Genomic DNA, 14,573 nt, shown 5'->3' with positions numbered 1-14,573 from the left:
TATAAAAGTAAAGATTTGTTACCTTACCTACGAGGTGTGCAGAACAAGCTTCTAGGAACAAAGGACCATGAGGATTCAATATACAGTAGACTCTTGATTATATGGATTTCGGATTAAACTCTACTGCACGAGAGTGACTAAGGCGTATAAAAAACTAAATAAGTGGAATGCATGATATTGAAACCAATAAACAAAATGGAAAATATTTTGAGATTTGACTGCTCCCACGTGACGAGCCAGGGAGGCTGCGTGAAACTAGAATTAGTGAACATTGCAAAAATGTAAAAAAAGAAAGGGAAATACTATAAAATCGGAGGTAACAGAATATGCATATGAATATTCCCACGCTTTAAATAAAAAAATAAATAAAAATAATCGGAAAGTCAAAAGAAAAGTTAAAGCTATGTAACAAATTTTAAAAATAGAGCGATAAACAGAAATACGGGAGGAATAAAGTTGCCCAATGGATGCATCTATCAAGCAAAAGTTTATTAAAAGAATCTGGATTTTTGTGGACAGAGTGGGGTTACTAGTATTTTACTGACCAAACAGGGATCAGTCGCTTCCTATGGTCAGTCGCTCTATCTCTCTCTTATTTTACAACGAAACAAATGCAAAAAACTGATGCTGCAAATTAGGATTATAATTCCATTCATTTTTGTCACATGTTTCATCGTAATTTAGTGTTCCTTTTTCTGTACTAAAACACGAAGAGATCCCAGAAACCATCATGATGATTACTACATTTGTATGGCGAAAATATCAAAGGTTAAACAGTCTGCGAACGAAGAAGTTGTGGTATATCCCAACATTCCATCCTCTCTGCCAATTTCGAATACGCCTTCCAGCGAACGTCCTCAGAATTGGATGATGAATCTGGCGAACAGAATAATTGGAATTACACCTCCAAAGCCTGCTTAAGTAAAAAACCACGTTTTTCTTACTAATTGGAGTACTTAGTAAGATATTTGGGTGTAACAAAATCCAGTATGGAACTCCTGATGTCTCTTCTAAAAGAGTTCAATTTACTGGATCCCGAATGCCGACTTCCGCATACAGAAAATGACATATCACTTACGTTTTACACTGTTGCAGATTCTGTTCTGCGGTTTCATTTGTTTGGTCATTGTGAAGAAACTGGTATTCTTCACAATCCAAAATAATGGCATCTTTTCATAAACCGTTCAAGAAAAAGTTTGAAAGCTCTATTACTTCACACCGGGAATATACATCCATCGATTCCTGTTGCACACTCTGTTTATATTAAGGACACATGAAACAAGTCCTAACGGAGGATGCAACGTTTCACGGAAATGAAGCATGGATGCAGAAGTTCAAGTATGGCCAAAAAATGGGATGTGCATGGGGAACTTAAAGATTCTGGGGTTTCTCTTGAGCTTGCAACGAGTTTTCACTAAGTTCCTCTGCCTCTGGTACAGCAGACAGAAGATCAGCACTACAAAAGGAAATGGTATGCCAGAAATGATGCCGCAATTTGGCGTACACAAATGTAATAACCAATCCCATGCTTCTATGAAACAAAGTTTTGGAATCCGTATCAAGGTGGGACTAATCAAATAATTTGTTAAAGCATTAGATACCGAAGGTGACAACTTCATGCATATACAATATATATCAACAAAATTGACGAAAAGTGAAAGGTGGCATATTTATTGGTTCGCAAGAAAAGCAGATGGTGGCTTCACAAGAAGAACTATAGTGTGTGGAAAACATTTCGTCTTGTAGTGAACGAATTTCTTAGTACCATTAAGAACGAGAATTACGTAGAACTATTTGATAAGTTTATATCAATCAAGCTCCATTACTTGCACTAGCACCTAGTATTCTTCAGAACAAATTTTGACTATGTTAATGAAGTGCATAGAGAGAGAAATTCCACCATGGAAAAGATATATCAAGGAAGATAGGATAAAGCTATGATGGGCGAACATTTCTGATTATTGGTCTTGATTTGAGATGGTCACACTGGCCACAAAAGACAAAGATATTCAAATGTACATTTTGGAGGAAATTTTTCTGTTAACCTGAAGATGGTTTATGCTTTAATTAATGTAGACATTTTATGATTTAATTAACGCAGACATAATTTTATGCTTTATTTAATACTCTATTCTCTACAGAAGTTAAACATTGTTAATAAATCTCATTTATTATTATTGCATATTTTCTTTATTTCTGGGTAAACCGTTGAAAAAGAAACTAAGATCTTATTGGAATCAACACGCCTAAATTGATAAAGAAATGTAAATAAACAGAACAGAACAGTTTGAAAAATCTGTTACACAGTGTTATCTTTGGCACCAGGCAGCATATTACCATAATGATTATCAGTGTTTCCACATAAAGGAATGGGAACCAAAAGGAGGGCGAACAGTACAGTTGCAATATTGTTCTCAATAACATTTTAATTTTTTTGGTAACAAACATCTGCTAAAATAATCGCATTATATAAAAAAACAAAAAAAATATTCTTTGTCGAAACAAGGAATAAATTTTATGCGCTTACAGTTTATTCGTTATGTTGTCCTTAGTATTCCGGATAAAAGAATATTTGAACTATATTAACATTTGATTTCTATTATAAAATTCGGTGCCTGAATTTTTAATGATCATAAGCAAAGATAAGAACTTTTATCCGTCATTTTTTGTATTTTTCCCTAATAGTTTTTCTCTACTTAGTGAGATATAATAACGATTAAGTTACTAAACCAGAGTTTGTTAAATATGCCAGCGTTTGAAAAACAGTAAAGCATTCATTTGAGTGTTGCGACTGTATAGGAGAAGGGTTAGAAACATCTGAGGTAATGTTCTTTATCATCCAAGTAATTCTGAGCGATGACCTGATCTCTTAATGCTGCAAGTCTTTAATTTTTCCATATCTAAAACGTTAGCTTTTAGAAGTATCATGTTGCGTTTTCTTAGAAACGTTTCTTACCACCCTTCTGTAAACCAAACAATCACCGTTTTCCATGTTTCATTGATGGTACAACTTCGTTATAGTTTCTACCTAGGCGAATTGTCTTTCTTTAGTAAGAAACGACATGATTCCTTCTCAGTGGCATTAAAAGTTTAATGATCCGAGCTTTTAGACACTAATAAATTATTCTTCATTCGTTCAATGAAATCGTCCGCACTGTCTTAGTTTATTTACTAGTGTTGTTAACTTAAGGTTGGTTTGTTTTAGGCCACTGCAAAAGCGATTCGAGTGATGATGTATCATTGGTACAGACTCTGTAAATTGGGAAGACTCCGTGGGTCAATTAACCTATTTTGCGATGGGGCAAAATCTGTTTTCTTGTGGAATAAATGAAAGAGACTAAAACTGCGAAAGGATTACTAGTTCCAGCATTATCAGGAAGTAAATAAGAACTTTATTGTAACTCAAGATTGGGTTTTACAGAAACAGCGCTAAGGTAATTAATGCCATTATGCATCAGTGTATAGCGTCCGTAAATTTTCTATTTGATCGTTTTGTTTACTCTGAGGGATGATAAAGAAGAATTTCTGGAAGAAAAGAAAAATCAAACAAAGTAAAGCACGTAAACCTTATCCGAGGTCGAAATAAGTCCAGGACATAGACAAAAAAAAAAAAAAAAAAATTACAAAATGTTCATCGTCGAGACTATTCGAATTAAAGTCATTTCCACACTATATAAAAAGCCAGCGATCGTAATAACTGTGCTTGCTGAGAGGGTTAATATCCAGCATCGATACATAGAAGCTACTTTTCTCAAAAGAAAAGTCAATGCACGAATATTTATCGTATTTGCATCGATTTCTTTTCAAAATGGTACACAATAATATATTTCAATTTTCTGAATTTTACGGATTTACGTTTGAATTTCTAATGAGATGGTCGTACAGTATCACCCTACTTTGCTATGTTTTTTCCTTATCAGAAACTAAAACGTTACTGTAGAAGCATTTCTGATCTCGCAGCGCGATAACTTGATTGTTAGAGCACTGCTAGTATGTACAGCACATATCTTCGTAAAGAGCGAAGCGCTACCAGTGTCCCCGAAGAATTTATCTCTTCTTTATTAACACAAACTCTATAAAAGTAATTTTGTAGAGTGGGTCACGGAAAGTAAAGATTAACATTCCGACTTTCTATCTGAAAGTTTAAGCAGAGCGGCACCGTAAGCTGAAGATTCTTACGATACATTTATGGCCGAAAACACCCATTCGTAGTACACCACTTTATTTTGTATCGTCCTCTTCAGAAACAGTGCAACCTGCACCTCGGACTTAGTGAAAAGCTTTGTTTTGTCTATTTTATATTTACTTCCCGTATTTAATCAAAGAAGTGACTCATATAGTTCCGAATCCCACAGAAGTGAATCCGAAACACCAAAATAATTTTATCCATATATGACACGCCATTTGCTTATAAATTCTTCCCTAAATGATTTCGAAATAAGAGAGCAAATCATGCAAAGAATCGATACTTTAATTTTCCATATACATTGCTTTCTTTCAGCACAACAGGCAGATTATTTGTTGAGTGCGTAATTTTGTAGAGTACGTCACAGAAAAATCTACAGCCTACAACAGACATAATGGTAGCGATTATACCAAGAGAGAGTGAACGAAATAAAACCCTTAGCGTTTCATAAATCGTCTATCGCTCTGAAACTAAGCCTCACTTCTTTAAATACAAGACTGCGTCTTCTCCAAGACCCAAGAGAGAAAAAAAAAAAGAAAAGAAAATCTCGATAAAATTTGCAGCTCAAGGTAACCGTATTTTTTTGACTTACGTGGATTTGAATTATTAATTCCGTTATGAATTAGTCCAGCAGGCTCAAATAGTGAATCAGGAAGTAGCCTTCAAGGAACTGGCGCTTGCATCCCGACAACGTCCCAGAACACGCGGCGCCTTACATTAGAGAATTTTTTGGGCAAAACTCCTTCATTGTGGTCACATCTGCCATAATAACCGGAATTAGCAGTGCCCTGTGATTTTTTTTTTTTTTTTCTGATCTCAAAGTCCCCTTTAAAGATTACTAATTTTCAAACTGAGGAAATTATCAATTCCAGAAAAATGCCTATCAGGAATACTACCAGAAGCTTTGGAGTCAGTGTATACAGTGTCAATCAGACCAGCTATTCATAGGCCAGCTCTCCTGGCCTATGAATACCTACATTGTAGCTGTAACAATTTAGAATGAAGTCCATCAGACCATCACGCACGTTTTTGTTCAGCGAACGTTGGATAAAGATGTTTATATAATAAAAAAAAATGAAACTATTTTTTGTGCGGGGATTTCTACGTAAATAGAGTTCCTGGCGTGTTGTCAGTATTTTAAAAAAAACTGTACCGTTGTTTCCATTGTGAATGGTACAGCGATGCGAAAACCTCTTACTATATTGAAAATAACTGGGAATCGTCAGAATTTATGGTCAGGGCAGAAGAATGTTAAGTATCACATACTTGTCGATCCAAAGAACATTTATTTGACGCTACATCATGATAAGATTGATCGAATTTCGTAAAGAGCAGGAACGATGAAAGCCAACAGAGAAGAACAGCTGACGCCAAAATAAGGGTAGGCATTTCTGTTAGTTCAAAAATCAAAAGTGATGATACTCCACAGTAATAATATGCAGTATGATTCACAATGTTTGCTAGTTTCCGAGAAATATATTTTAATAAATATTTTTCAAACATTTACCTCAAAATTTCTTACATTTTGTCGTTCTGCAGACGAGTCATTTATATTGTAGTATCCATTACTAGGCTCAGCTTAACCCGTTACACTTCTGTAGATTTGTTCATATTGTGTTCCACAATACTCTCGTCTTTAGGGGATTGTTTCTTGAAAACTAAAATGTTAAGGTTTTTTGGAATGTTTAAGTGGATATGGAAAAAGCCTGAGCCACAGTTTATTTACAACTCTATCTGAACAGAAACGTTTAATTCGTGGTGTCTCTGTGTAATGTTCTAGTATACTGGTTGTAAGGATAGTTTGGGGGGGGGGGACGAAGTTTGGACCCTTTGTCGTATAACAGTAAAACTGCATTTGCCATTGCAATCTACAAGGGCTGACTTAGCGGCAGCTGGGGATATCGCCAATAGAAAAGTCTATTTCTTTAACAAACTCTATTCTTTATTAACAAAACAACAAGCGGCCCCTAGCCAAAAACTGGCAAATCCACTATTTACATACATACATATTATATTATATACAATGATATACATAGAATCATGTTAATTACAATGTCATAAGTGAAATGAACATGTCCACACTGCAAATCACATCACGTAACTAATCAGAAGTATAAATTGTGGCACAGGAACCACAAGACAGCAGTCTTTTTCTGTCCTAGGAAGAACGAAAACCGCACCCACCGGAGGTGGTGCTATATCAGTGGGTGCTAGCTACAGCTGCCCAAACTGGTGTACCAGCTAAAAAAAAGAGAGAGATGATAATAATAATAATAATTTATCCCTATTTTATGTTACACTTTTTTGGGAGATAACAGCAAAAAAGGGAGGGAGAACACATAAGCCAATGGCTTTTTAGGGGGTGTTCCCTTAAAAATTATGAATATACAAATGTACAATTGAAAAATGTACAGTTCTGAAATTGTACATGTGATGTTCAACAGGAAAGACATAAATAAGTTGGAGTTTTTTGTACATTTCTTTACAGAAGACTTCGAAAAGCATCACTACTTATAACATCATTGTGAACATTTTTGCAATTAAATGAGGAGAGAAAAGAAAAATGACTATTTGCTAACTGCTTCCTTTAACATTTGTACATTATTTCCATGTTGGTGTTTTTAAAATGCAGGAGTTCAGTGGAAGGTAATTTGAATCAGACATCCCTAGTGATGTGTTCAATTAGTAGTTTCTTGAATTGATTTAGTGAAGTGACATTTTTGATTTTTACAGGAAGTTTGTTCCAGGTTTTAGCATCTCTGTATTTTATACTTTTCTGACCTATGGCTTTTCTGAAAAGCGGAACCTTCAGGTTGGCTTCATTTCTTAGATTGTGTGATATTTCTTCTTCGTCTGTGGTTATGAAAAACGATCTGAAGACGGGGGGGGGGAGTCTGCTGTCTTCATAGCATTGTAAACGAGGATCACACCTCGGCTTTCTGCAATAGCTGGTAGATACTTAGGAGTCTCACTTCCTTGTATCTCGAACTAACCGATGCGTTCCAGGAAAGGCCCAAAATTGAACGAACGCATCGATTGAGAATGGAGTTGATTTTCGCAAGGTTTTCTTGGCTGATGGTACCCCATGAGATGATTCCATAGGTGAGGTGCGGCGAATTAAAGAAAGGAATAGACACCCAGGCAGAAGCCCTGGTGAGTATCACGCTAGTGACAAAGTTTTCTTTCGTAGGGTTATCATTTGTTTTGCCCAAATTAGCTGATCATCTAGCCAGATTCGAGAAATTTGGTTTCATTCACCCTTTCAAGTTGTTTTTCTTTGTATGTTACGTCTAAATCAATATTTAGTGGTTTGTTTTTCGTTCTAAACACCATATATTTTGATTTTTCTGGATTCAGTATAAGGTGATTCTTTTGAAGCCAAATATCATCGGCATACGCTACTAGGTGAGAAGATGGAAGAAGAGAGAGAAATTCATTGATGTAAAGAACAAATAGGATAGGTCCAAGAAGTGAGCCTTGAGGTACTCTCCTGGAGAAATAACAGATGTCGGAGTATGATTGATTTGTTCTTACGACAAACGGCCGATAGGTAAGGTAGTCTTCAAGGAGAAGGTTAATTTTCCCTCTCAAGCCAAGGTTATTGAGTTTGTTAAGTAGAATAGTATGGTTTATGCAATTAAAAGCTTTAGATAAGTCAAGAAACAGTGCTATAGCATAGTGACCTTTTTCAAGACTATCAATGTTCCTTGAGCAGAAGTCAACAACTGCAAGATCAGTGGATCTCTTAGAGCGATAAGCATACTGTTGTTGATGGATGAGCTGATTTTCTTCAAGAAAACCCATGAGTCTGCTATGAAGAATTTTTTCGAATAATTTTACAAAACCTGAGAGTAGAGCTATTGGGCGAAAGTTGTTGAAGGAGTTACAGAGGTTTCCTTTTGTTTGGAACAGGGATGATTACTGATTTTTTGAATTTAGAAAGGAATTTACCAAATTGAAAGAAGAGATTGAATATATACTTCAGTGGCGTAAGAATTGAGCTAAAGACCTTTTTCAGCAGAGACGGAGATATTTCATCAAAACCAGGGGCTCACTTTTCTTTCAATTGATTCCCTGCTTCTAAAATCTCTTGATCGGAGAGAGGAACGAGAAAAAAACAGTTTCTGATTGAGTACTTGGCAGATTCTCTCATTTCATTATCTCTGAAGTCAAGTTCGTCTTGAAAGAGGTTATTCACACTTGAAATAAAGTGGTTACAGAAGGCAGTATCTTTTAGCTCGTCATCTGAAATGAGTACCTCGTTTTCAACTACATCTCAAACATAGCTCCCTGATTTCAGTTTCCTTCCCGGTAATAGTTTGTTCAAACCTGTCCATTTTTTCTTGCTTGTAAGTTGTAAATATACCTGTAAGTTGAGAACTATAGTATTTTCTTTTCTCTGACCGAATGCAGTCAGTGACTTTCAGGTGATATCAGTTTTAAGAAATATCAATAGACATTGCAGGCATTGGGTTGGTTCCTTGTTGTTGATAGACTCAAGAAATTTGTTTCTTTTGGTGAAAACAGAAGAGAAGAATTGTTGTTGAGCTGAGAACGATTGAGAATTTTCAGTCAGTGCCACTTCACTTCCTTCAGAAAATTTGCTGACAGCAGTTTGTAGTGTAGATCTGTCGTCGTGGTACAGGTTGCAGCGATACAGAATGTGCGTCCAGGTTTCCTCAGCACCACACAAGCAGAGATTGGTGTCAGACAAGCTAAATTGAAATAGTTTGGAGTTGATGGGGCCGTGCCCAGTAAGTATATATGATGTTGTTAAGCTGGGAGAAAACAACTGGCGGACGTTCTTGTTCGCCAATACAAAAGTTGTGCACATTTCATTGTGTGAGCCATTCTGAAAAGCTTACGTATATGAAGGTTGTCTGCGCAGGTAGTATAGTTGTTAAATCGGCATCGTACCACACTGGGTAAAAAATGCCTGGGTTCGAATCTCGTCAATGAGGCGAAGAAATTTTATGGGCTTTTTTTTTTTTTTTTTTTTTTTGACCTCCATGACTAAGCACAAAAAACTCAGGCGCTGATACCAAGGTTTTTTTCCACTAGGAAACTCAGATATTTCGTTCAACAAAATAAGAAAATTGACCATAGAATGTACGCAATTTATGGACATTATACACGTGGAATTATACGTTCGTACCTTCGTGGCCCTAGAGAGGCAACTAAATGTTGGGAATTCCACTTTTACTAGTTGGAGTATTCTCCGTGCTTAGCTCTCTTATCACCAGAATTAAAAAGTACGACTTTTTTTAAACAAAATCCTGGTTATAAAAACCAGCAGAACCGACAATAAAAGTGGCTAGCATCAATTTCCGCCCTGAAATAATTTCGACAGATTCTCGTAGCAAATATGTTCAAAAACTCATACCTGTGCGTAAAAAGTTCTCATCACCCTCAGTTTTCAAATATCGTAGGTTAATGACCGAAAACAAAGACTTTTCGTTAAAGCATTATTTCCTACATTCCCATTTACTTTTTCCTGAAAGCTTGGTAGCAGTCTCCGATGAACAAGGTGAAAGATTTCACCAAGATATTTCTCAAATGGGGAAAAAGATACCATGGGAAATGGAATCCAAATATGTTGGCAAACTACTGTTGGAATCTCGTACGGGAGACACCAATGGACGATTATAAAGGGCAAACGCAAACAAAATAAGTGTTTTGTTATCAAATAAACATAAATAGAATAAGGCTAATACACCCATTTTTCAATATTTAGTCCTTTATTATGATGCGTTTGAATAGACACGAAGGACAGGTCTTGTGAAAGCTCATGCATTCAGGAACATTTATTTGTTTATGAGGCCACGCAAAATTAAAGCATTATGGAAAACTGAACGTTAACACGACTGTTTTTTTTTCCTGTTGTTTGTAAACTCTTTTAGGCAATTGTGCTTAATCTTATTAAACTGATTTGGCACCTATACACTTGAATTTCTCCAAATTTAAAAAAAAAAAAAAAAAAACACAGGACACAACTTGTTATTACACAACTATATTTTTCGTTTCTGGGATTTCTTGCCATATAATGGCTATCAACAATGAAAGTTTTCAGCAGAGCACTGTTCCCTTGAAAACGCCTCAGAATGACAACTGAATCCAAGTGTGTTGTCAATTACTTCCGAATACCTGAAAGGATAGAGAAAACTTCGATATGCGGTATAAATGAATATAAATCATCTACGCGGTTTCTTTAAGTTGCAATATGAATATTCTTCAATATATTTAAATTTCACGCAACCTTATAAACTGTCCATATCGCAAGAAAATAAACTGTTTATTTGCCCCAAACCAGAGAGCACAGTAAGTACGATATTCTACGAAAGGGATACGTTCTGCCATGCCATCAATATGTTGATGTTTTTTTTTTTTTTTTTGATTTGGTAGTTGTTGGCGCATCGGCTTCTGTGGCCATATTGCACCTCCAAAGGTTTTTGCAGTACTTTGATCCAAGCCCGAGGCGGGAATCGAACCCGCGACCTTTGGGTTGCCAGGCAGGTACTTTACCCACTCGGCTAATGTTGATTTTATGAAGAACAACTTTCAAGGAAGGAAGAAAGACAGTGAAAAGTTGTTGTCGGGTGCACTTAGAACTGATTTCACCTTTGCTAGAATATATTAACTATACTCCATAAACTACAGTGGAGTTGTTTCGCATTTATTAAAATGACGCAAAACGAATAAGGCAGATGACATACAAATAATGACTTGTTTTTCTCGTACAATCTTCAAGACAGCAATATTGATTATGGAGTATAGGATGGAAGATGAATTGCTTTAGTTTGTTTATCTCTAGCTATAAAAAATGTGGAATATGGCTGCTTGCCAAAACGTTTTCTCCCTTCCAGTAACTAATTAGAATCGGTTTTCTTATTTCATTTTTTTTTTTTGCAAAATTGACCTGATGTAAAACAAGTAGGTCAGTCAAAGATTTTGATTAGTTTCAAGTTGTGCATGTTTTTCGTTTTTTTATTCATAAAGTTGCTCTCCTGTGTTCTAGTATTCAATAACAGAAAATGAAAACAAATGAATGATAGCGGTCGGTATGTCACAGTTACTTTCTTCATCCTATGAAGATTTAAAGCGAATATGTTTGCATAGTTGAATTTTCTTTTCTAATTTATTTCTGAAATTAAGTAAGAATATTAAACCACATAATGATCAATAAATTCGAACTAAATTTTTAAGAGTATTTTCCGAAAATAATATTTTCAACAATTAACTGATGTAAAATTTTACGTCATTATTTATCAAGTACTGGAATGTGAATTTAAAGCAGAAATATTTCATGTATTTTTAATAAGAATTAACTGAAGAATTTATTAAACGTAAACAAATAAATAAATAAAATTTTAAAAAAGCAAAAATCAGAATAAAAAAAATTAATAATAAATAAACTCGCACATTCAAAGCGATTCTTGGAAACTGCAATGGACTAACCTAAACCGATGGTAAACAGATATATTGTAGAAGCATAAATCCTGTGTTAAGTGGTACTGTTATTGGAATTTATGTTTTCGTAACTTTTTTTGAATGGACTAATACAAAATTTTCCAAAAATATTATGTTTACTTGCGATCATAAGATCTATAATTGCAATGGGCCAGCGGAATTTAATAAGCGGTGTACTTTCATGTGGCCCAAGTGCTCTAAAAAACATTAGATATCAGATGTATTCCTATGCCTGAATTATTTCGCTCATCAACGCTAAAATTAAAGTAAAATACGAAGCGCATATATTGTAGACCTCGTGATTGATAAATACAGTGCCTTCCTTATATTTTATGTATCTTTTGAACTCCTACCAAGTAGTTCTCCTGGAGATTTTATTTATTTATTTTTTTATACAAAACAATTATAATGTCACAGCAGACAATTGCATCAACTTTGGCATCTGACCGGTCATTGTGCCAATATTTCACAAGAGCATACAAAGGATTTCATCTCATCTTCCGTCCTCACTTAAGGAAGAATTCCGTAAGAGTAGAAAACACGAAGTTCATCGAAGTCACAGGACTTGTTCGACGACGCATGACGAGTGAGAGCGATGCGCCCTCCAGCAGAAATTTCCCCTTGGAACCGCACGTATAGGAGTCTTGATCTTGCTGAGCCATTCTTGTTGTCAAGGCCTGAGATCAAGGAACCACTTGAATCCCTTGGGCAGTATTAATGTAGATCGCGGGAAGCCTTTAATGGATCCTCTTCCTGTAGTGGAAGTCTTGAATGAAGGCATGAAAATCACAGCCTAAAATGATTCATTCCCTCGATTGTGATTTTCATATCTGACTCAGGAGAAATTTGCTGTGAGAGAAAGAGAGCATATATTGAAGTGAGATAATAAGATAAGAATTTAACTAAGGGAGCTCTGGTGTTCCTGCAGAATTATCCATTCCAGTAGTTTGGCGATTGTCCCAATGCAGTTTTACAGAAAAGAGAACTATTTTCCGCATTATGACTTGCAGAAGACAAACGGTGCCCATTTCTCTTGTCATTGAGGTGGTGCATGTGGGCCTCGGCCCTGGAGACGCGCGTAGGATGACGCTGTTAATATATGCATGCTATTGCGGTGATTGTGACATACGGGGAAGGCAAGAAAAGGCTTCTAGCAGGCTCATCTGAGGAGCCAATACTTTCCAGAGAAAATCCTTTTGACTGTACTTGGCGCCCCTCATGCCCAGATGTAAAGATCTCCGTATAACACAAAAATGGTGAGTAGATGCAAGACACACATTTCCTGATGATCGCCACAAAGCTGACGTCTCATAGCTGCGTATTTCTCTTCAGAGAAGCCAAGCCAATTTAATAGTAAGTCTGCATATCGACGGAAGAGCAGTTTAGATTCAAACCAGATTGCAAAATTGAACCACATTCCAAGAGTCAGCACAGTCCGGATGCTGATACGTACAAGTATCAAGTGGAAACAAGAGTGGAAGGGATTTCTTCCGTTAAAATACGATCTATTCATGAAATAATTAATCAACAAAAATTCTACAGGGTAATCGAACATAACTTGTAGCCTATAACAATGATATTCTATCGAGTCAAGGTCCGAAACTTTTTTCCTACATAGCCAAAAATCAACCTATATTCAAATAATTTGTTCCTTGAAGAGGAGTTTGGGTTTAGCAGTCTCAAATAGAACTGGTTTGATTTTATTCACTTAATAAGCATAATTAAAAATTTATTGAGGTCGAATGGAAAGCTTTCCCCTCAATCTCTCTTGGTAGAATAAAGAATTACATAGGGACTCTGCGAATTCACCTTTTCCTATATTGCAACGAATGTTAATGCAAATGACAAGCTAGGATATACGTGATGTATGCCACTCTGTCCCTCTAATTAACTAATTTTCGATAACCATTTGAAACTGGAAAGGTTAATGGAACACAGAATAAACATGGTTTTACTTTTATTTTTGGTCTTCACACATTATGTTTGGTGCTTACGTATCATATATTGTCATAATATTCTGTGAACATTTCTTTTAAATCATTTGTATTTATTATAAGCAGCAACGGACAGTGTCTACAAGAAGTAATTATCAGTCAATTTTTACTTTACTTTCCGCAAGAAAAAAAGAATATATATATATATAAATATATAAACTCCAATATAAACACCTTAAACTAAAGCTTTAAACTGTTTTTCATTTTAACAGTGACGCGCGTTTTAGTGTAAGCCTGAAATATAGGCTGAAAGCAAGATGGAATCCCTTAAAATTTAAACAGAAGTCATAGTCCATTCCTGAAACAAAAAAAAAAGTATTTTAGTTATTCATACCTCGTGAGATTAACCAGAACTTTAATAACTTTAACCAGTGAGTGGGTGAACGAGAAAATGAGACTTAGTTGTCATTTGTAACCAAAACAGGATTAAACATTGACTAACCATATGAACAGAGAAATTCCATTAAGTTAATCTACCAAATTAAATTCGCTATTATTTATTCATTGCTACCGTTTCCTTTAACTTGGTCTTAAATTTTTCTAATTAACTTACCACTAACGAAAAGTCTTGAGAAATTCATGCTCGCCTTTACCTCACCGGAAAGAATGTTTTCTACTTTACACCGAAACGAATGCAAACTGTCTTTTTCGGTGACTTCGTGGATGACAAGACCTCCCGTATCTAACACTCCGTATTTTCCTGGGAAAAAAATTAAAGAAAATGCAATTAATTGGAGAAAACCTGCAAAATGTAAATTATATATTCATTGCATAATTAATTATGTACTCCAATATTTATGGTAAACAACTTAAATATTTTAAGTTAAAACAAGTAAAGGTAACTACATTTAAAGTCACTTAAAATTAAAAGAATGCCACTACTTGAAAGGTTCAATGTTGTACAAGCCTTAATTTCGTTCTCAATC

At 35.5% G+C, this 14,573-nt stretch overlaps 1 protein-coding gene across 2 annotated transcripts in view; it reads right to left on the bottom strand.

Annotated features, from left to right (window-relative positions):
* Positions 1-14,573, bottom strand: part of LOC150084464 (cell adhesion molecule Dscam1-like) — a 616,978-nt gene that overhangs the window by 351,240 nt on the left and 251,165 nt on the right. For both annotated transcript variants that reach the window (XM_090376089.1, XM_090376090.1), the window contains exon 4: positions 14,201-14,347. In XM_090376089.1, the coding sequence (XP_090232215.1) occupies positions 14,201-14,347 (147 nt within the window). The remainder of the gene's footprint in view (positions 1-14,200; positions 14,348-14,573) is intronic.

This window comes from Mastigoproctus giganteus, chromosome 6 (assembly GCF_048544385.1).
Source record: "Mastigoproctus giganteus isolate SK-2022 chromosome 6, ASM4854438v1, whole genome shotgun sequence".
NCBI classification, from domain to species: Eukaryota; Metazoa; Arthropoda; class Arachnida; order Uropygi; family Thelyphonidae; genus Mastigoproctus; species Mastigoproctus giganteus.
The sequence above is the reverse complement of the archived record's forward strand: the minus strand, read 5'-3'. Positions and strand labels throughout refer to the sequence as shown.